This window comes from Miniopterus natalensis, chromosome 12 (genome assembly GCF_054644295.1).
Source record: "Miniopterus natalensis isolate mMinNat1 chromosome 12, mMinNat1.hap1, whole genome shotgun sequence".
NCBI classification, from domain to species: Eukaryota; Metazoa; Chordata; class Mammalia; order Chiroptera; family Miniopteridae; genus Miniopterus; species Miniopterus natalensis.
Window position 1 is genome coordinate 36,296,067 of NC_142092.1, and position 22,362 is coordinate 36,318,428.

The following is a 22,362-nucleotide window of genomic DNA, read 5'->3' on the forward strand; positions in this document are numbered from 1 at the left end:
GACTTATTCCTGGCCTGGAGATATGCCTTGACCTGGGCATTAAGGATTATATCTGTTGCACTATCACCTACCCGGTGGAGGTTCCAGGGAACTCAGTCAAGGCATCATGAGTTTAAAAAAATACCCTGGCATTTAAAATTCTTTCTAGTTATAAATTCATGTGTCTCCTATGAGACACCTAAAAGGTATCGTTTTTTTCACCCCCTCCTTCCTCCTGGGAACCTACTAGTGAACATTTTAATAAGCCTTATTTCTAAGACGTTTTGCATATAATCAGCTCCAAGGCTGCTAGAAGATATATACAGGGTGTTCCCCAAAGATGTATATACACTTTGAATAATTATAATTCCAATGGGTTAAATCTAAAAAGAAACACCAATTGAGCTATCAGCTGTTAAAGTGTGTATTCCTAACCTAATTCAGCTTCTTCAGCTCAGAAAATGGACCCTTTTTCCACCACCAGAAACATGTACATGAACTTGATCAATTTTCTGCATATTTATTTATTCTGTTTTTCTTTTTAGTCTTGACATTTGCCTTTTAAAAAGTGACTGGGGAGAGGGATAGTCCCATGTCCTGAGGAAGGGGTATATATATGTTTTGGGAGAAGAGAAATATGTATATCTCCTGTTTCTTCAGTTGACATTATTATGATAATCTCAGTATATTTTTTACATGTCTTCTACTAGGAAAAGCTGGCAGCCTTACCAAAAATCCAGCATCTCATTATGTCCACAGATGAAAATTCCCCAGTATCTGTAGTCTTCCTTCAATAAAGACTTAAGGGTTCTTGACTTCGTGCAGGAAAAATTTCACAACACAAGTCCAGGTGAATTTTAGAAGATGTTATTAAAGCTGGAGACAATGAAACAAGGAAGGGCTGGGGAAATGAGCCTAGGCTGGGGTGCTTTGGTTCACTAAGAAAAGGGGGCCTTGGGGACTGGTTCAGGGGATTTGCTAGGGATGAATTGGCACTGCCCATTGCTGCCTTAGTTGCAAGCCTCATGGGGTCCCTTAGCGTTTAGGAGATGCTGGGGAGAAGCACAGGCATGTCCTGGGAGGGCAAGCCAGTGCTGGACCTTTTTTCTGAGGGGTTTTAAAGGCTGGGTGTTTAGGGCAGGTCTTAGGGGAGGATCAAAATTGAATATTCATCAGCTTTATGCTGATGTACCAATGAAGATAATTCTCTTAACTTTATTTGTCCTTGGGTGTGGTTGGCAAATGGCACGAATTGGATTTCTATCTATTCTCCCCGAGTAGGATGATTTAAGCTATTTACCCTCTGGTTGGAGAGAAGTGCAAACCATTTACTCCTAAGTGTCCCTGGTTTAGGGAAGATAGAATTTATTACATGGCTGCAAACTGCTGTTTAATTACTATCTGTTTCAGTTTCCGTATTACACTTGTCCTGGCTTACTGGCCTGTCTCACTCTCATTTAATGTATCCAGTACAGATAAGTGGAACAGATATAAATCTGTTTAAACATACAAGAAAAACACACACAAATGTCTTCAGAATGGATCAGACCACAATTTCAACTATTTCTATAGATATTATTTTGAAAGAGGAATATTATCAACCATTGGGACAACAAAACCACAGAACTGCATAAGCAGCATGTAAGTAATATTCCTCGCATCTATCAATCCCTTCTCCATATTTTTTTTTAAAGGCTGATTTATTAATTTCAGAAAGAAGAAGGGAGAGGGGGAGAGAGAGACAGAAACATCAATGATGAGAGAGCCATTGACTGGCTGCCTCCTGCACGCCCCACACTGGGGATCGAGCCCACAACCTGGGCATGTGTCCTGACCAGGAATTGAACTGAGACCTCCTGGGTCATCGGTCAGTGCTCACCGGCTGAGCCACATGGCCGGGCTAAACCTTTTTGGCAGGGATACAGAAGGAATTATGGCATTTACGCAGCATCAATATAATTTTCCCTAACAAGGGATCATTACCTCTCTTTACATAGATTGTAACATGGCTAGTTTGTCTATTAAGTCTGACTATCTACATAAATGGTCACCTCCACCACTTCCTTTTCCTCTGGTTGCCAGTTGCCTCCCTTTCGTTATACTTATCTGCAAGTTAAGTTTTGAAGAAATACCACTATGCACTCTTAGAAAATGTGTAACAAACACTAGTCACTGTCAGTTGTGCTTAATTCCTTTCCTGGACTCAACAAACCAGCGTTTTCCCAAGGTTTCTTAAAACACTGAAATTTTACTTTTGCATGAGTGCATAACAAGAACTAGAATAATTATTCCAAAGAAAGCATAAATGCCTAAGAAAATAAAAACAACATATTTAACAGGTTTGAGTCAGTTTTAATTCTTGAAGACCCTGGGTAAATCACTTAACTGATGATTCTGTTTCTTCATAAGGTAACTGACCTAATGTTTATGTTAAAGTCTCTTTTAATTCTAAATTCATGAGCTTTTTGTAAATGGGTACACATTATTTTAAATGTATTACAATGAATGAATAATTAATAAATTAATTCTCTGGAGGGTCTTTTCATTTTATGAAAAATTAAGTGTTATGTAAAGGAGGGGGTAGATTTTAAGCTTCAGAAATCAGACGAAAGTAGGTATCAATAATTAGGAAAGACTTTGTGAGAAAAATTAATAAACGAATGATGATCATCTATATTGCAAAATGTATAAACCACATCCTTTAGTTAAATATCAATACTTGATTACACTTAAAAGTAATTTTCTCCTATTTGGTAACATATGTAACTTTCTTCTATGCAAAATAAAAATATTGCTGATCTACTGGATATTTCAGTTAATTAAAATTGGTCTTATATTCTTCTTTTAAAGACACAAGTAGCAAAAAAGTAAATATTGTAGAATCATTAAAATTTTTTGGGTAGATTCTCATGTTCTCTTTTAGAGACAATTTCTACAGCAGGTCTAACAAGGAAGTATTTTAGGTGAAACAGAGAGAACAGTATACTGATGCTGTACAACAACTGGAGAAGGAAGGGTGGAGGGCAGGCAAACAGGTTGTAAGACCGGTTAAGGCAAGTCCTTGACACCTGCTTTGAGGAGAGTGTGATAGCTGGTTTTTGGCAGTCTACATGTCCAGTGCATCTCCGGTGTAAATATTTGTTTGGGATGAGAAGAAAGCAAGCATTAAAGGTCATCCTTCCACATGTCATCAATTGGGTCATCAAATATTATCCTACATACCACATTAAGCATGAAATAGTAAACTCATCTAATGTTTTTGGCATTGCATACAATTTTTAACTTTCGAATAGTAGAAATAGCACTAGTGTAGGAAACGCAGGTTCTGGTTACAATTCTATCTAAAACGAGTTCTTAAGCCCTTAACTGCCGCAATTACAATGTGAGAAAACTGAACTATAGTATCTAGAGCTTTCTCCAGCAAGAATATTTTATTATACTAAATCCTTCCTCTTTTCTATAATCCACCACAATTTTTTGGACCCCTTATCCTATATTCACATTATCTTTCTTTATACAACTAGATATGGTTCTCCTGCTCTCCGTGCCTCTACAGAAAGATAAATCTTATTGTACACTCTATTAAAAATAGAATCTAAAAAAGGGAATTTCTAAAGAAAATAAGTAAAACCTGTGGGAGCACTACTAAGAACAAGTCAAAACAGTATAAAGTCGTAGGCAGTTTTCACTGACCTTAACTTCTTAAAGTCTAAATACAAAAACAGAGAGTTAAATTGGGAAGTCATTCAATTTGTCATCTTTAATTGTAGATGAACACATATGTAATTTTCTTCATTTACTGAGGTTACATTTTCTACCACTTCATAGTAGTTCCCAGCTTTTAAAAACAAAAGGGTGATGCAGAACAAGACAACAGGAGTAACCCAAAATGTGTAAGCAAATAAAAAATATTTGGGAATAGGTGTCAATTTCTTCCATTCAGACATGCTCCTAATCTACAGTTTCTTTTCTGTGTAGACTACAAGGTGATCTCATGTTTAAGAACTCCTTGATGGCTTTCTTCTGTACTTGTAATAAAGTCAAACTTTTCCACTGCTCCTTAAAGGCCTTGCATGATCTGGCCTTTGCTTACCTCTCCCAACTTCCCCTTTCACCACACTAGCTGTCTCCCTCACCATCTTTCAGTTTCTTGAAAGCTGTTTCCATATCAGGGGCTGCATGTATATGCTTTGCTCTTTCTCTACCTGACTTCTCACTATTCCAGCCTCAAATGCCAGTTTTTCAGAGATTTTGTGAGCTTCAAATCTAAACTAGGTTATCCTTTCTCATAGTACCCAGTTCTTTTCTTTTAGTATAGTTGTAAATTGTGATGCCTGTCATGTATTCACCTATGGGCTTACTTGATTAATGCCTAATGGCTTTACTGTTAGGTCAGTGACCATGTGTGTTTTCTTCAGCAGTTATACAGGTAGCAGCTGATCAAAAATAATCTTCTAATTAAATGTAAGAGAAAAGAGTAAAGAAAATAAAAACCTGTAGTTATACCTAAAGACCTGACAGCATATAAACTGAGATAATGCTAAATGTAACCAAAATAGGTTTTGTTGTGAGCCAAATCAACAACACTAATGTATGCAATTTATGGCTCGAATCTTTCTGGAAACCATGATAACTAACAAATTGTGGTTCTATTTACATTGTACTCCATGCGTTAAAAAAACACACCTTCTGATATACTTACCAGGTGGGCAAAAGTAGGTTTACAGTTGTTTGTATGGAAAATAATACAATAATTAACAAATAATAAGAATAAACTCTGTGCTTCTAATACTCAAAATTGTATACCTATTTTTGACACCCTGTATAATCCCCGAGAAGCAATATACAGACCATTAAGTTGAGAATAGTTACAATTTACTAAATGGAGGTAAGTTTTATCTGGGTAATGCCAATTAACTGCAACACAGCAAATCAATCTCCTGATTATAAAGCTGTAACACTATATTTTTATGTATTAAATTATATCATGAGTGCCCTTTGACAAGCCTGTTTTTTTGTTTTGTCTTTTAATTTCAGAGAGAGGAAGGGAGAGAAACATCAATGATGAGAATCACAGATAGGCTGCCTCCTGCCCCCCCCGGAGATTGAGCCCACAACTCAGGCATGTGTCCTGACTGGGAATCTAACCATGAGTTCATGGGTGGACACTCAACCACTGAGCCACGCTCACCTGGCTGGAAAATTCTGTTTTTAAAGGGTTATTTGGATGGTGGCGAAAAAGAAAAAAAAAAAGGTTGAAACACTTCCCATCTGAGTAATTTGTGAGGCCGTTTTAGACAGACTAGTATTCATGAATTTTTTTTTTTTTTTAAATCCTCACTGGAGGATATTTTTTCCATTGCTTTTTCAGAGGGAGTGGGGGGGGGAGAAGGGAGAGGGAGAGAGAGAGAGAGAGAGAGAGAGAGAGAGAGACATCCACGTGAGAGGCACGTGGATTGGTTGCCTCCTGCTCACGCTCTGACTGGGGAGGAGCCTGCCACCAAGGTACGTTCCCTTGGTTGGAATCAACCCAGGACTCTTCAGTCCTCTGGAGGACGTTCTAACCACTGAGCCAAACTGGCCAGGGCTTCATGAATTATTTTGAAGAGATAATTTAAGTTTTGTATTGGCGAAACTGAATATTCTCTTGTTTGACTGAGAGTTTCTTTTGGGATGAAATGTGTATCCTTGAAGCATTTATTTTTAAATGATTTGGGCATTTAAAATAAATGAGTGATTTGTTCCTGTAGTCCCAAGTTCACCATACTACCCTTAAGTGAGAAGTGATAATGCCCTAACAATACTGCAATAGCAGTATTGTTTTAAAAAGTGTCTTGCCTTGCCATCTAGTCAGGTTCACCAACTGTAGCTGCTGAAGACCTCAGATGATGGAGCCATACCGTAACTCAAACCTAAAAGACCACTCAGTGCGTGTAATACTCAGATGCCAAGAAAACAAGTTCTTTCCATTTCCACTGTTAGCATCAACATTGGAGGATATTAGTGAATGCCATGCTAACCACCCCTATAGCCTTCAGGACTTAGGGAAGGAGAAGGTTGGCAACAATGGTGGCTATAAGCCCCTAAACATTGATTTTTTTTCTGTATTACTCTCATTACTTTCCAGTGCCATTATAGGCAGAGGCAGAACTTCAGATTTGAAGAGAATAACATGGATTCACTCTGGTAGAAACCCACGTATCGATTAAAGATGAACTGTTGTATGGATTCTTGAATGTGTCTTGACTGGGGATTGAACCCACAAGCTTGGTGTATTGGGAGGCTGCTCTAACAAACTGAGCTACCCAGCCAGAGAAAGGTGTTTTTTTTTTTTTTTTTAAATTACAGGTGATATACAATATTGTATTAGTTTGTTCTTTTTTTTGGGAACAATCACGCATGCATTTGATAATCTCTTTCTGGAACCTATAAATCAACGAATATTAATCAAATCTTGATTGCCTTTTCATTCTCAAGAAGTATCACGCCTCCAACACATATTCTGGGGGTTCCAATGCCTGTATCTTAAGAGACAGTACCTAATCAGTTATCTTCTCTTAGCTTTCATGCATTGTTAGCCTCTCCTGCTCTACTGGTTCATTTCTTCTGTTTATAAATATATTAAAGACTACAAAAAAAAAAAAAGTGTGTATATCTACATTCTAACCACTATCTCTGAGTGTCCTCCAGAATCAAACTTCCCACTATTCCCCACTGGGCCCCAAATGAGTTGTGATCTAACGCCTATGATCAAATTGTTAACCCATTTAGGATTACTGATGAATGACTTATAATTTCAAAATGCACTGGGTATGTCTCAGTCTCAATTTACAAGATCATTTTGTGGTATTAAACACTATTTGTCTTTTCCTTCCTTCTTGAAACTAACTTCCAATATTCCATTTTCTAGTGACCTCTCCAAAGGTTTTACTTATTTATAATTATTTTAAAAAACACACACAAAAAGACTGGCAGTCTTTTGTCTTATCTTTTGCCTAACCTAAGGCTTACTACTTTGGTCATCTTTTGTCTTCTGGTCTTTTTATCTCAATCACACCTATGGTTTTAACTACTACTTATACAATAAAGATGCCTAAATCTAAAAACTTAAATCTCTAGCACAGACCTTTAAGGTTATAGACCCTGAAAATCTCCCTTAGTATTCCCTTCCCTCTAATTCAACCAAGGCCTATCTCCTATGTATCTCTCTATCCCCTCAGCCACATTTTAGCCCAGCCATTTTTCATTTAATGTTATAAAATCACTCACTAATATCTGTTTCATACTCCTTTAATCCATACAACACTGCTGTCAGGTGATGTCACTTTCCTGTTTAAAATCTTTCAATGACATTTATAAGCCCTCTTGAATAAATCTAATTTTTTTTTTTTTTAGCATGCCATACATGTTTTCTTCACCCTCTCTGTTTCTGGTCTCTACCCTTTTTCTGAGCACTTCCCGATTCATTCACTCTACTAAACATACTGTTGCTCAATAAGAGAAACATTCTTTCTCACTTCTATGCCTTTGCATATTGTTCCCATCTCTGTTGGTAAAATCCTCCCTAACTTTCTACAAATAAGTGAAACAATCTTTGCTGTTTTTTAAAAACCCTCTGTTTAAGTTTTCTTTCTTTCTCCAGGGGTAAAAAAAAAAAAAAAAGATCTGAACCATGCTCATGTTGATCCTCTACATAATCTCTTCTGTGTGCCTATGCATGTATTAGTTCACAAACTAAAATGTTTTCTTATGGATTCTAACAAAAAAATTGAAAGCCATTTTACCCTTGGGGATTGTATCAGAATATTCTTAATGTAAAATTTAACAAGTGTTCACTCCTATTAACTTTACTGCCCTAAATCTTTATCAATAAAAGTGACACTGAGGTCTGTTAAAAAACTGAACAAAATGTAACCTGTTGTGTTTCAGAGATGGGCTTGTCAAATTAAGTAACCGATCAGCATTACTTTCTTGCTTGTAATTGATGTGCGGAGAATAATTTTTACATTTGGGAATGGGGATGATAAAGCTAGGGAGTAAAAAATTATGAGTACACCAAGCAGGATACTAATCAGAAACAAAATATCTAGGTCATGGTCTGTGGATGGCATTTCTGGGAAAAGTATTACAGGAATTATTTCAATTGATTTTAATTTTCAAAACGCATTTAAGATCAATCTTCTAAATTCAGAAACCAAACAAGTTTATTGAAATTGGTAAACTAATGATGTCTTCTACTTTTATTCTGGGAGACACTGGCTTTACTTCAGGTTTGTTGTGACTGGAATGGACAATTGCCTACACCAAGTAAATGAGGTTATTTCAACCCCTTTCTTATTCATCCTGACCTACATTTAGCATATATTTATTTTCTTAACCCTGTGTGACTACATCCTAAAAATAAATCTTAGTTAAATACTCAAAGACAGCCATAATGAAAAGAATTTCTTCAGCACTATGTATTTTCAGTGGTAAAGACCTCTTAACTTTATTGCCAATTCTAATATCTCCTTAGGCACTGTAAGAAACTTTATGAAGGAAAACTGAAAATAAAGTCATAACTAAAATGTTGTTTGTGTCCTAATGATTTTCCAAAGGTCATGATCTAACAATATAAGCCACATAGTTTTGCTTTTATAATTTAGAGTCAATTTTAGCAAAACCGCAGGAAGAAAAAGAAGGGGAACATAGTGAAAATATAGTCAAATGTAACCAGATTTGATCCAAATTCTCCTTGACTTTCTGTGTCACTTTATGCCACTTAGCAGCTTCAATTTCTTCAAGTGCAAGAAGATACATATCGGCTGCCTCCATCATAAAGATGGTGTATGGTGATTAATGAGCTAATGCCTATAATAATACAGTGTGGAGCTCTAGCATAAAGATACTCTATAAATAAAAAACATTTTCTCAGTAAATCTGCATGAGATGATTTTCAAATAAAAACAGAAGTAAAGGTAGTTTACAAATGACTATGTTAATGAAATACATTACCACACTGACTGGTTCTTCTCATTAATATTTCTGAATGGGTGGGATAAAATTTATGACTCAAGACAGATTATTATACACATCGATAAATGCTATGAAAATATAGAGTACTACATGAGAACTAGGTGGGGGTAGGAGGTAGATGCTTTTGCTTATCATCTCCTTTATCTTAATAATACTTTTCTCAGCTTATCATCCTTTTACATAAGAGGAAATCAAGGCTTCAGGTTGTTAAGTTAATTAATTTGTCCAAGTTCACACAACTTAAGTGGGAGAGCCAGGAACACAGGTTTAACTTAAAGACTACATTCTGTCCACTCTTCCAAGATTTTGCTGTCTTCTTCATTATAGCACATGGCCTCACTGCACATCTCAGCTCATTCTCCCTTTCTCAATGAGACCTACCCTAACCACCCTATGTAATAATTCCCTTGAACCCTTCTCTCCTTTTACGTTAGAAGTACTTATCACTTTCTAATATATATTTTATTTATTTATTGTGCATATTGCGTATGGTCCTCTGATAGGCGGTAAGCTCTACGAAGTTAGGAAATTTTGCTTCCTTTGTTTACATAAATTATCCACCCAAACCTAGAATAGTGATTAATTCACAGTAGACTGGGCCATTTTTTCCTTTCCCACTTTTCATCTTTACCTGTATGCAAGAACTTGTTAACCATTCTTGCTTTTTTAATTCTTGGGAAAACACAAAGTTAGGGCCTATATCTGAGCCAAATTAACATTAAAATAGTATTTAAATTTACTGTGAAATTATGTTTAAAAAATTAGGGTCATATGTATCATATAAAAAACCTCCAGCCACAATAAAAAGTGATGAAAAGACAGGTAAAATAAACTGTGCAATGTGAAGGATACAATGATGATAATGATAGAAGATCAGTACTTAAGTGCCAGCTCACTTTCTATGATGTTTTAGGGGTTGATTGTCAGGCACAGATGAAACACAGGAATTAGAGTACTTTGAAGCAGTAGTTCTCAAACCATATGGATTTCAAAAACCAGTTAAATTAAAAAGAAAAGTTGAAATGACAGAGTTGCCAAATTCTAGTTTTGCAGCAAAGGGACATTACAAATGAAATACAATCTACTAATATTATAATTCATAATACATTAACATAGAAAAGACATAATTTCAGTATAAAGGTTAGTCATTTTTATTAAGCAAATTTAGATTCACAAACACCTCATTACATAAAAATAGTTCTATGTAGATTTAAGATCTAAATGTGAAAAAGTAAAAATTTTAAAATAAGCTGTAGCAGAATCCATAACCTCAGGATAGAAAAGACTTCCTTTAAAGAGAAAAAGCACAATCATAAAAGAATAAATTTGACATTAAAATTAAGAACACCTAGTTATCAAAAGGCACCATACTTAAAGCGAAAATGCATGCTCAAGACTAGAAAGATATTTGTGAAGCCTACCAAGTATTTTTACCAGAATATATAAAAAGCATTCACAAATCAGTAAGATAAATAATCCCATTAAAAAAACACACAAGTTTAAGTAATGCACAAAAAAGGAACATGATTGGCTAACAATAAATAAAAGTGTTCTCAATTACAGGGCTAATAGGGGAGATGCAAATGAAAACTACAATGAGGTACCATTTCATACTCAAAATGGAGAAACTTAAGAAGTCTGAAGTATTTGGAAGGTGGGAAAACAGACCTCATTCATTACTGAGACAAACACTTTGGAGAGAAAACTAGTAGTTATCTAATAAAGTTAAGGACGCAGCATCTATCCTGTGTTCTAGCAATCTACTACTAGATTTGTATCCCAGGGCAATCTTCCTCAGTGTTGGCATTTAGTTGCTGTAATGAATAGGGGGCACTACTGAACAGATGCCAGGGGTGCCAAGCACTCTTGGTGTGTAGAGATACTGCTGCCCCATGGCCCATGTCTTTTGAACATTCTGCTGAACACGAAGGTCAGATATTTATAAACAGGACTTAACACAAAGTATATTTGTGTTGTTTTAATATAGACTAAGATTTTAAAGAATGCAACCACTGTTTAAAGAGATAAGCCTGCACTTTTATTTTATTTTTGTTCAAACTTTACTGAAAATAGTTTGTTAATTCAGAAACTTACTTATCACCAACAGTACCGTCACTGGTGTTTGAATGGCCAATTCAACACACCTGTTTTAATCTGCATTAGTAGCTGTCCTGTTCCTGGTGATACTACCCATTGGTGCAATGTAGCTGACAACTACTATTTCTCCTAGCAGTGCTTCTTAGACTTTAATGTGCACACAAATCACCTGGGAATTTTGTTAAAATTCAACACCCAAGTTGTAGGGTAGGGCCTGAGCTTCTGATTTCTAACAAGCTCCCAGAATTCTGATATTACTGTTCTACTATCAAACTTGGTAGAAAAGATTTAGAGTGTGGTTGAGTCTCAGCATTTACACAGCAAAATATATTACTTTGTGATAAATTACCTCTTATATTTTAGTAAGGGCATTACTTTCTTTAAAATATGAATGTTTATTATTATTAATTTCATTTTAGGACATTATTGGGGAAGTTGCAAAACATTTCTATAAAAATGAAATATAGGGTCAAGAACCACTGCCCTAAGTAAACATATACAAGAATATTCCCTACAGTATTTTTTAATAAGCAAACAACTGGAAACAACTAAAATGACCAACAGAAACTTGATATAGTCACATAATAGAACACATACCATACTGCAGTAAAAATAAAGAAACTAGAACTACCTGAATAAACACAGATAAATCTTGGCAAACTGAGTGAAGAAAGCAAGCTAGAGATACAAACATCATATTTAAATAGTCTTAAAACAAAGAAAAACTATGTGTTCATGGATATAAAGGTAGGTAATAAAGTATAAACATGGGTAGGAAGGATGCATGTCAGTTTTGGGTCAGTGGTGGGGAATGGAGAAAAGGGTGTAGGATTTAAGAGGTGTATGTAAAGTACAATAAGAAGCTTCACTTTGTTTCTTCAAATTGGTAATAGGTGAATGGATAGTACTATGTTGCCAATACTTATATTGCTATATTATTTCCAATTTCACCTAAACTGGCAAAAAATGTTGGGTCTATCCAGGTGTTTGAAAAAAACTGCTCCAGAGGAAAGGATTTAGGACTAGATGTCAGAAAACTCAGCCTCAAGTCTCAATTCTGCATCTTACAAATTGTGTAGCTTTAGGCAATTCAAATAATTAAGTTCTCTTGGCTTTATTTCATTTGTATAAGACATCGCTATCCCATTCCAACTCACAAAGCTGGGTTTGAGAGGCATAATGGGCAAGGTATGTGAAAATTTTTTCACAGGGTAGGAAAGGCAGGCGTAATTTTTGAGCAGTAAGCAAATTCTTGAATATATTAGAAATAAAATCTATCAGTAAATAAACTAACCATGTTGATTTGTCACTCTCTTTTCTTGTCATCACTGATTCTAAAGATATAATACCAATCTTAACATGGAAGAAACTTTGAGTCTATCAATTCCTAAATGGCATAGAGGTAGGTATCCTCCCTATTATAACTGTTCCTTTATGCTAATTCTTCACTAAGAAATTAAAATTCATAATACCAAAACAAGAGAAACGTACTAAAAAGTACTCTTTTTAAAACAGTCAATGTCACATCCAGAGTGAGTGTTGATTCTCACTGTCCTTTCTATAAAGTGAGCAGGTGGGCACATTTTATTAGCCCTATATTACATAAAGATGAAGAAACTGACTCAGATGTGGCTGGCCTGGAGCTGTAGATCAATTCAGCGACAGAACTTGAAATAGACACCAGTTGCCCAGTTCTTGTGTGTCAATTAAGCAACCAAAAACATTATTTTGTCATGATGCTTTATGGTAATTTGTCACAGGGATACAGAAAATTCTTTGTCAGATGCCATTTCATACACATTTCAAAATGGGCAAAAATACTCAATAAAACAAGCCACTTATCTACTATAGTGCCATACAGCAAGGGACAAAATTAAAAACTGCCTAGCCTGCTAAAAATCTAATCCCATCCTTGCCAATTAACCTTATTAATACTAGAGGAGGAGAAAAGAGAGGTCAAAATATGGATGAGGGTGCTATTCATTTCCTCCTGGATCTAAAAAAATATAGCAATTATTAAACAACAGGGATTTTATATTTTTTATTAGTGGAAACACGGTTATCTCCACTGTTCTTCAAGCAACCCACCATCCTCACTCCCAAAATAGAAATTTACCAACAAGCAGAGAGTCCCACAGTACCAAATTAGAACACTGCCAATTATGATAATTATCAAAACATTGGTAATTATTAGATATCAGATATATCACCCAAGTGAGTTTATGCTATAAACATATGAAGAGACAAACACTTTATGGAGAAAAGTTTATTATTTTAAGACTCCCTGTGAATGTAAACAGATGAATGCTATTTACAACACGTGCCTGACTTTTACTCAGACCCATTAGGTAGTTTCAGACATTTGCTGACACCAGATATCCAAAATTCATTTTATTAATTGGAGCCTTAAAAAAAAAAATCAATGAATCATGTTGCGGATCAAGTATTACATATTACAGAAAGTATTAAACAGTAACACCTTGTCAAAAACAGCGAAAATTTAAAGGTCACCCTCTCTGTATTCCGTTATTCATCCTTTTGCTTAACAAATCCACCTCACACTGACATACATCAAAGCATCATTAAAAAAAACACCACCACCAACCTCCCGCACTGCCAGAAATTTCACCATGGATCACCACGAACATTTTTTTAAACAAGAAGCTGGGTTAAACTCTCTTTACCAAAGCCCTTCACAGCAATACAATCTAACTTAAAACAACTTTCGTTTCAGGATTAAAAAGAAACACCCAAACATAAGCTCCAATTTTCCGATTCAAAATTCCTGACCGGTCTCCCCCAGAGTTCGAAAGTAGGGAAGATCACAGTTCACCCACCTAGAGAAGAAGAACCCCACGGCCCGGCCCGACCGGAATACCCAAATCGCTAAGCACCCGGCAGAGTCGGTCTCAGATCGAGGCTGACACACGAGGGCATTCGGGAGAAAGCTTTCAGGCACCGCGAATCTCACAGTGAACCTGACCTCATCCTCCGGTCCACAGGGAGAAAAGCAAAGGAAGTGAAACGAGACCATTCTCGGCAAGGAGGGGACCGAAGACCTTTCCCAATCCGTCAGTCAGTCTCTCCCACGTCCCCAGATTCCCCCAGCCTCGCCGACCACAGGGACCCTGCTCTACCTTTCCCTTTCGCGAAATCACTGGAGAATCCCCTCCAAAATCGGGAGGGGCTTCCCGGCCTTCGAGTGGGATCCAGGTCTCCCAACAACAAAGACGCCTCCCGCTCCCCTCCCCCAGCCCGGCCGCGTCTCGTCCCGCCCGCGCTGCGGCTCCGGGCCTAGCGCCCCCTCCCCAAGCCCGTCGCAGTGTCCCAGCCCCCCGCGGCCTCACGCACCTGCACCTGAGGGGCCGCAGCCAAGGTGTCTGGCAGAAAGGGCTGGGAGGGGACCTCTGCCGACGCACTGTCCTCCACAAGGCGCGATCCGCGATGCCGCCGCTGCCGGACTCTCCCGACCAGCGGGCGGGCCCGGCCGAGAAGGAGGGACGAGGGCTGCTGTCCCCGGCGACGGGACGAAGAAAGACGGCAGCGCCCGAGAGGGCCCACTCGCGCTCCCGAGACTCGCCTCCTCGCGCTGGCCCTGCTTCTCCCCACGGGCTTGCGTTCTGCTGACTAACGGCCTCGGCGAGAGGCGCTGGAGCTGGAGCTGCCGCGGCCGGTGGCTCTCTGGCCTCAGGTCCCGAGCGGCCGTGGTCGCAGCTGCTGCCGCCGCCGCCGCCACCAGCTCCACCAGCACCGCCGCCCTTTCTGGCACTGCAGACACCACCCAGACCCAGCCAGGTGTTTCTTCTCTTGAGTCCTCTTTTCTCGCTCCCTTTCAGCCGACCAGCCGCTGGGCTCGCCCTCGTGGCGGGAGGGAGGCTGGAAGGGACGCGAGGGGGACCAGCAGCAGATTTCCGAAGCCAGGAGTTGGTCACTGACTGGATCAAGATGCCAAAGCTGCCCGGGGCTCCAGCCTGCTAGCAGGCAGGAGGAGGGACGCAGCCCAGTTTAGCCCGACTTTCACCAATCACAAGCCTCCCAGTGGAGTCGGGCGCCAGGAGAGGCTGAGCTGAGTCGGCAGGAGGCGGGGATTGCGGAAAAGGAGGGCCAATAGAAATAAAAACTCCCCGCCCCTTCGCCTTGACAGACTGCCACGTTCGGACCAATAGGGGAATTCTCGCTTCGAAGAAAGCGGGGTTTCTTGGCGGAGTTTGGGACAGAAGTTGAGCCGAGGGATTGAGTCTACGCCGCGTGGAAGAACCTTGAAGTTGCGGAGGCACCGAGGGTGGCCTTTGACCTCCGCTCGGAGTCACGTGGGCTGGCGGGGGCGGGGCGGAAAAAGCTAGACAGTTCCTTCCGGGTCAGTGACCGAGGCATCTGCTCGCCGAGGCGGTTTCTGGCGTCTTGGTCTGTCCTGCGTCTTCCTCGTCCCGGCGCGTGGAGGTTGTGATTTCGGCGATGAGTTCCCAGAGAGGGAACGTGGCCCGTTCCAGGCCGCAGAGGCATCAAAATACGTTTAGCTTCAAAAATGACAAGTTTGATAAGAGTGTTCAGACCAAGGTAGGAACCTGCTTGTTGCGCTAAAGCTGACTCCGGGAAGGAATGGTTCAGTGGAGGGGAAAGAGGAATTGAGAGGAGCTGGCAAGGGTGAGTGTGGACCGCAGCCCAGAGTTAGTTTTGGCTGCAGTGCAACCCTTTGTAGCGTGATATTCCCACACCCTTTCTTTGACCTGGATGTGTTGTCTGCTCGTAAATGTATTTGGCAGTCAACACTTAACTAATTGCACGAAGAGAGAATGGGTCCCCCATCAAACTTGAAATGCAGATGGGTAAATTGAGTTGTTGAACGCTTCCATCTGGATCACATATTTACAGTAGGAAAACGAGGATTATGGCATGAGTGTCTCTAACATTTTGTGCCAACTTTATGTAGCAACTATTTCTTTTTGGAAAACCTCAGGTCCATATGTTTGTAGGGAGGATGTGAAAGATTAAGCGCTCTTGGCCCCAGTGCCCTCACCAACATAATGGGTGTATGTCTCTTTTGTAAAGATTGTTTTGAGGATCAGATGTTTGATTAATGTAAAAATGATTGTTTTGCTTTTTATAACTCATTTACTTCTTTAGTAGGATTTCTGTAAGCTGGAAGAAAATTCAGACTATCTGCATAGCCACAAGTTTCGGGTTGTATAAAACTACAAATTTGCTGTAGGTGTCTCCCCCTCCAACTTCTCCATAGCTGTATGGAGAGGAGATAATTGAACACAAGGGCATCTTGGGGGCCACCATCAAGATTATGATAGTCACATAATCTGGAGTTCAAATTTACTAGGTGTGTGGCTTAAGTGAATTATTTAATATTTCTTTTCTTTGAGCCTTACTTTAGTTTCAAATGAGAAACCTGGCAGGATTGTTGTGAGGCTAAATTAAATGATATATATAAAAGGTCTGGATCATAAGTGTCCAACAAGTGATAATTTCTCAACATTAATTTTTCAACATTCAACTTAATGTTAAAAGCAAACTGATTATGGCAACTTGTGGGCCTCTTTTTCTCTCCTCTTTCTGTCTTCACTAATTCTACAAATTTTAATGAGCACATTTCATGTGCAAGGCCCTGTGCTCAAGTGCATACAATGTTAAAAAGTGTTGACTTTGCCTTGAAGGAGCTTATAGTTTCCTGGGCCATTGGACAATAAGCAAGCACAAAGATATATAGTTATGAATTATAATAAATTCTGATGCCGGGAAAAACAGTTCAGTAAAGAAGAGTAAAGAGGGATATTTTCAATTAGATGCTGAGGGGACCTCTTCTTTCCCTTAGGTTCAGATTCAGATAAAAAACTGCAGCAACATTTGGGAAGACTTTCTCAAGTTTGTGTCTGTTATCATTAAGTAAACCTGAATAAAAAGCTGTGCTATTCCCAATAGATGTCTGTCTGTCTGGTTCTGTATTCTTACTGTAAGTTTTGGCATAAGCAATTAATTATGATTTTTTTCATCAGATGAGAAAAAGCAGTTTTAATAAATATTTAGCTACAGTGTACCTTACTCTATTTCTTGTACCTATAAATACAAGACTTCTTGAGGTTCTACTTCTTGTGCTAGTAGTTCTTTGTAGACTTCTTGTACTTTTCATTGTCCATTATCTTGGTGTTATCTAATAGCCATGTCATTATGGTCTTAAATCTTTTCATGTGTCTCAAGTTAAGTCATTAAGTTTTATTTTGTTTATCACTTTTATTATTCTTTCCTTTGCTTTTTTTAAATTGTGAGTAAGCCTCCTGGCTGGAGTGGCTCATTTGGTTGTGTGTCTTCCCTTGCACCAACCAGAAGGTTGCTGGTTTGATTCCTGATCAGGGCACATGCCCGGGTTGTGGGCTAGATCCCCGGTTGGGGGTGTGGAGGAGGCAGCCTATTGATGTTTCTCTTGCTCTCCCTCTCTTTCTGAAAATCAATGAAAATATTTAAAAATTTAAAATAAGTTGTGAGGAAGCCTCCTTTGTCCATTGGTAGAAACACCAGGTGTTTTGTTATTGGAGGTACTGACAAAAACAACAAGAAATATTTTACTGAGGAAAGATCATTAGGTTGATTGTTCAGCTGTCTAATGGAGGACTAATAATTGGCTGCATTTATAGCAAATTCTTTTTTTTTTTTTTAAATATCTTTATTGATTTCAGAGAGAAGAAAGGAGAGGGAGAGAGAGAGAGAAACATCAATGATGAAAGAGTCACTGATTGAGCCCACAACCAGGGCATGTGCCCTGACCGGGAATCGAACGGTGGTCGCCTGGATCTTAGGTCGACGCTCAGCCGCTGAGCCATGCCCGGCTGGGCTCTTTCTTTTTTTAATCCTCACCTGAGGATATTTTTCCCATTGCTTTACAGAGAAGGTGGGAGGGAGGGGGGGAGAGAGAGAGAGAGAAACATTGATGTGAGAGAGACACTGATTGGCTGCCTCCCACATGCAGCCAGAGCGTGTGGGATCAAGCCTGCAACCGAGGCACATGCCCTTGCCCGAAGTCAAACCTGGGACCCTTAAGGTCGAGGGCCGACGCTCCGACCACTGAGCAAACCAGCTAGGGCTATAGCAAATTCTTGAGCCAGCTAGATACCACTGTCCGAAGCCAAAATTTTGTCAGAAGCACCTGACCCTGTCTTCATTTCTATGCTTTACTTTAGAAAGCTGTTTGATTCAGTGACATCTGACAAAGGAGTGCTAGGACGTGCATGATTCTCTGTGTAACTCTCTTTAAAGGATTGTGGCAACAACTGACTACTTGTACCTCAGGATTTTATAGGAGTCCTGCATTAGTTCTCCATCTCTGCCAAGCAGTTTGTCAGGACTTCACTGAAGTTGGAAGATGGATAATGACAGATGTTTTATTGGGAAATTTATATAGGTAAAGCACCTATTCCCAAAAGGACAGTAGTGATAGCTGTCTTTATATACTTGGAATATTTTCTGGGAGAGTAGAGAAACTTGTTCTGTGACATTCTAAGTGACCAAAATTGAACCAAGGGTCAAACTAACAGGGTTAGGTTTTAGCTTAATATAAGGGAGTTGCCTAATAGTGAGGAGTGTGCACCAGGATTTTTAAATGTCCCCTTTACTGAGGTTATTTAAAAGAGATTATTTGAAGAGGTAGAAATAGGATTAAATCTCTTCTAGTCATTTGTACTAAAATGTAGATATCATTAATCCTTTGCAGTCGTTTGTCTACTCTCAGCCACCACAGCAAGGAACCGTACGAATCTTAACTCTATTTATTCATGTATCAGTTCATAAACCTTGTTTATCCTTCATAATCTTGCATGTTATGTATCACTGCTCTTTCAATGGAAATTTATTCCGACCAGTACGACACCCATGTCCAAATTTAATACGACCGCAAAGGGTTAAGACAGCATGGTGACTTACTGGAAAGTGCTATGTGATGAGAACACTGGATTAAGAAAAAAGAGCCACCTTTTAGTCCCAATTTCTACATTTATCTTGCTGTGTGATGTTAGGTAGTTTACCTATAGCTTTCAACCTACAATATGGGATTAATACTATCTCTTAATTTTCTCTCAAGATTGCCATGGGGTTCATTGCAAAAGTATTTTAAGAAATAGTGATACAAATATGAACCAAACATAAAACATATGATATAATTAGTGGACTTGCGGTTGATCTAAGCCTAAAAAAATTTAGAAAAGAAATGCATACTTGTTGAAGGATATTGAAATAATAGAGAAATGAATGAAGTATAAAAGTGAAAGTATTCTTCCCCAGCCCTATTTCTCTTCAGGTACAGTCACTGTTAACGATTAGATATGTATGTTTTTAGACATCTGTGTAAAATATAGTACATACAGGGGTGGGCAAAAGTAGGTTTACAGTTGTTTGTATGGAAAATAATGCAATAATTAATAGATAATAATACAAAAATAAGCCGTTTCATGTACTCACAACTGGGAACCTACTTTTGCCCAACCCTTTATGTAATAAGATTCATTTTTTTCTTTCTCATTTAGTAAAGTGGGTATGTCAGAACATAGAGATTAAGCTCATTCTTTTTAATGGCTATATAATATTCTATAATGTAAGTGTGGAGTAACTTACTTTCCTATCGATAGTTTTTCACTATGACAGATAAAGCTGCAGTGAAATTTGTATTCGCATATTTGTTCCACATCTGTTGTCAAACATTGTTTATCTACCTAGGGGTATAGAGTTGAGCATTATATATGGGCATGGCTTTAATTGAAGCCTACAGTTTGGTGGGCAAGGTGACAGGCAAATAATCTTTTAAGTATGTTAATGTAAATGGCAGTAAGGGCTGTGAAGGAAAAGTCTAAGGAAACCCTGAGAGTAACAGGAAGACTTGGTTAAGTTTCAGGGGTCAAAAAGGCTTTCCTGAGATCCGAAGGACGGATAGCATTTAACTAAATAATTTAACTAAATGGGAAGAACATATATCATCTTCTGAAGGATGTTATTTGTTTTGTATGTGTTGTCAGCATTGTTTTTACTAGCATTCCTGAAATGTTAGAGCCCCATGATCACATGATCTTCTCCATAGAACAGGAGTCAATTTCATGGTCCAATTATTTTGGAAATACTGTATACTCGATTTCACTTTTAGGAGTCATAGTGTACGTTAGCATAATGCACGGAGATGTTTTGCAGTTTAAAAAAGTTAGGTAAACCAAAACTTGCTTGGCTGCAGGAAATCTTTGGTTTACATAATACCTATTGAACTTGAACTAGTTTTGGGGGAAACACTCATTTATGGGAAATTCATGTCTCTACCTTAAAATGGATAAGGAAAAGCTGAGGCTGTACATTAAACAGTTTTGGAGCTATAGTTTTGTTAATAGCTAATATTTTGTACTTAAGTGTGTTAGTCACTATACACACTTGACATACATTATCTTGATCTTCAAAATAGCATCATAAGATGATGCTATAATTATCCCATTTTACATATTGTGAAATTAGAACTTAGAGGTAGATGATAGGCCCAAAGTTACATGACTAGCACATGGCTATCCATTGTTTAGGTGAGGTCTATGCTAGGAGATCTCAAAAGACAGGTGGAAAAACCCCTCATTTGTGTATGCGTTTAGTTGTCATTGTTTTTTAATACTGTATTTTTGTGCGTAAGAGAAGCAATGTGATACCAATTGTTTTATATTAAATGTATCCCCCCCTCAATTGACTTGTTATTAAATTCAACATACTTTTTCAATTGACAGAATCTCAAATGTGCTGGGCCTTATGATACACATAAGAGTATTATTCCAAATAAAAGTCATAGTACTAGTTAATAGCCACTATTGTGAATATTTTGAACTACAGTATTCTCTGTTATTTACCTCTTATCTTCTCTTCTCCCTTTCACACAAAATAATTTCATCCATGCTTCTTATATTCCAAATACGTACATTTTCAAGGTGCTTTTATTTGAAGCCAGTACATCTGTTTTGCATGTTTCTTAAAGTTGAGGCCTACTACAATATACTTGTTTTTCCTACCTCAATCGTATATCATTTATTTATTTATTTATTTATTTGTTTGTTTATTTATTTATTTATTTATTTATTTTTGTGTGTGGAAAAAAGCACCATAAAGTTTATTTGCTACTCATGATCTGCAAAAAGGTGATTCAAAATGAGGTCATTTTTCCCCCCAGCAAATTCAGTCACATGTTCTTCCTCCTTACCTATTATCATATGTTTGGTTTAACAGGATGGAATAAGTCAGAACTGAGTTCCAGTCTCAGCTAGCATTTCTCTTTATTCTTGCTACTCAGCGTGTGGAAGGTACATGTACCAGTAAAAATCAGTATCATGTGGGAACTTATTTAAAATGTGGAATCTCAGTCTTTGTCCTATATCCACTAAAATAGAATCTGCATTTGAAAAGATCCCTAGGTGATTCGCAGTATTTTAAATTTTACCTCAACCATGTATTTTAGACATTCCATTTACTATACAATAAATGACAAGCAAAACTAATTTGTCTTGATTTGACCTGTGCTAAGGAATGGTACTATACTCAGTGGTGGGTTATGAAATTTTATAATTGTCAACATTTGTTTCCACATAAAGTTAAATACTACACTGTTAGAGTATTATCCAAATTTTTCATCTAGGTAAATTAGTTCACCTGAGAGAGATAGAAAGTCATAATTTGTATTAACTCTCCCCAAAATTGTTTATTTTCCATTTAGAGAAACACTAGTAGGGAGTGGTGCAGTTGGACAAAGAACCTCAGGGCTGAGAGTCACAAGCTGCTATGGCATTTGTTACTTTAAGCCAGAGGACTCTCTACATCTGCACAAGTGTTATTTTGAGGTCATAGGCAGGTGTCAGAGAATCCTGCTGTCCTCAGAACAACCCTCATGCCAGCTCACTCCATCCTCAATTGTCTTTTTTTTCTCACCACTGACTTTTGTGAAAGGAAGAAATGAAATGAGAAGGTTATAAAGTAATAGCTAATGTGTAAGATTCCTTTCTGAGATTTTCCTTATCACTCAAGGCCAAATAGCACTTAAATGTATTGAGTAAATTAAACATTCCTTTTCTGAACTTGTCTGATACATGCAAAGCTTTCTACATGAAGGTAATTATCATTAGGATTTCTTAGTTGCCAACTTAAGCAGAAAGGAAATTTTTTGGAAATTAACCCTTCCACTTTTCTCTGTACCTCATTCATGCCCTTTTCCCCCTCTTTATCTAGCTTGGAGTCTACGTTCCATTAATACAACTGTTCTTTTGTATA

The 22,362-nt window shown here is 38.1% G+C and overlaps 2 protein-coding genes across 3 annotated transcripts in view; one reads left to right on the forward strand and one right to left on the reverse strand.

The window, feature by feature from the left end:
* ABHD17B (abhydrolase domain containing 17B, depalmitoylase) overlaps positions 1-14,760 on the reverse strand; it is a 36,849-nt gene extending 22,089 nt beyond the window's left edge. For both annotated transcript variants that reach the window (XM_016206672.2, XM_016206671.2), the window contains exon 1: positions 14,443-14,760. The gene's annotated coding sequence lies outside the window, so the exon portion shown is untranslated. The remainder of the gene's footprint in view (positions 1-14,442) is intronic.
* Positions 14,761-15,491: 731 nt separating this feature from the next.
* Positions 15,492-22,362, forward strand: part of C12H9orf85 (chromosome 12 C9orf85 homolog) — a 49,703-nt gene continuing 42,832 nt past the window's right edge. The window contains exon 1 of the mRNA XM_016206673.2: positions 15,492-15,648. Within this exon, the coding sequence (XP_016062159.1) occupies positions 15,547-15,648 (102 nt within the window). The 5' untranslated portion in view covers positions 15,492-15,546. The remainder of the gene's footprint in view (positions 15,649-22,362) is intronic.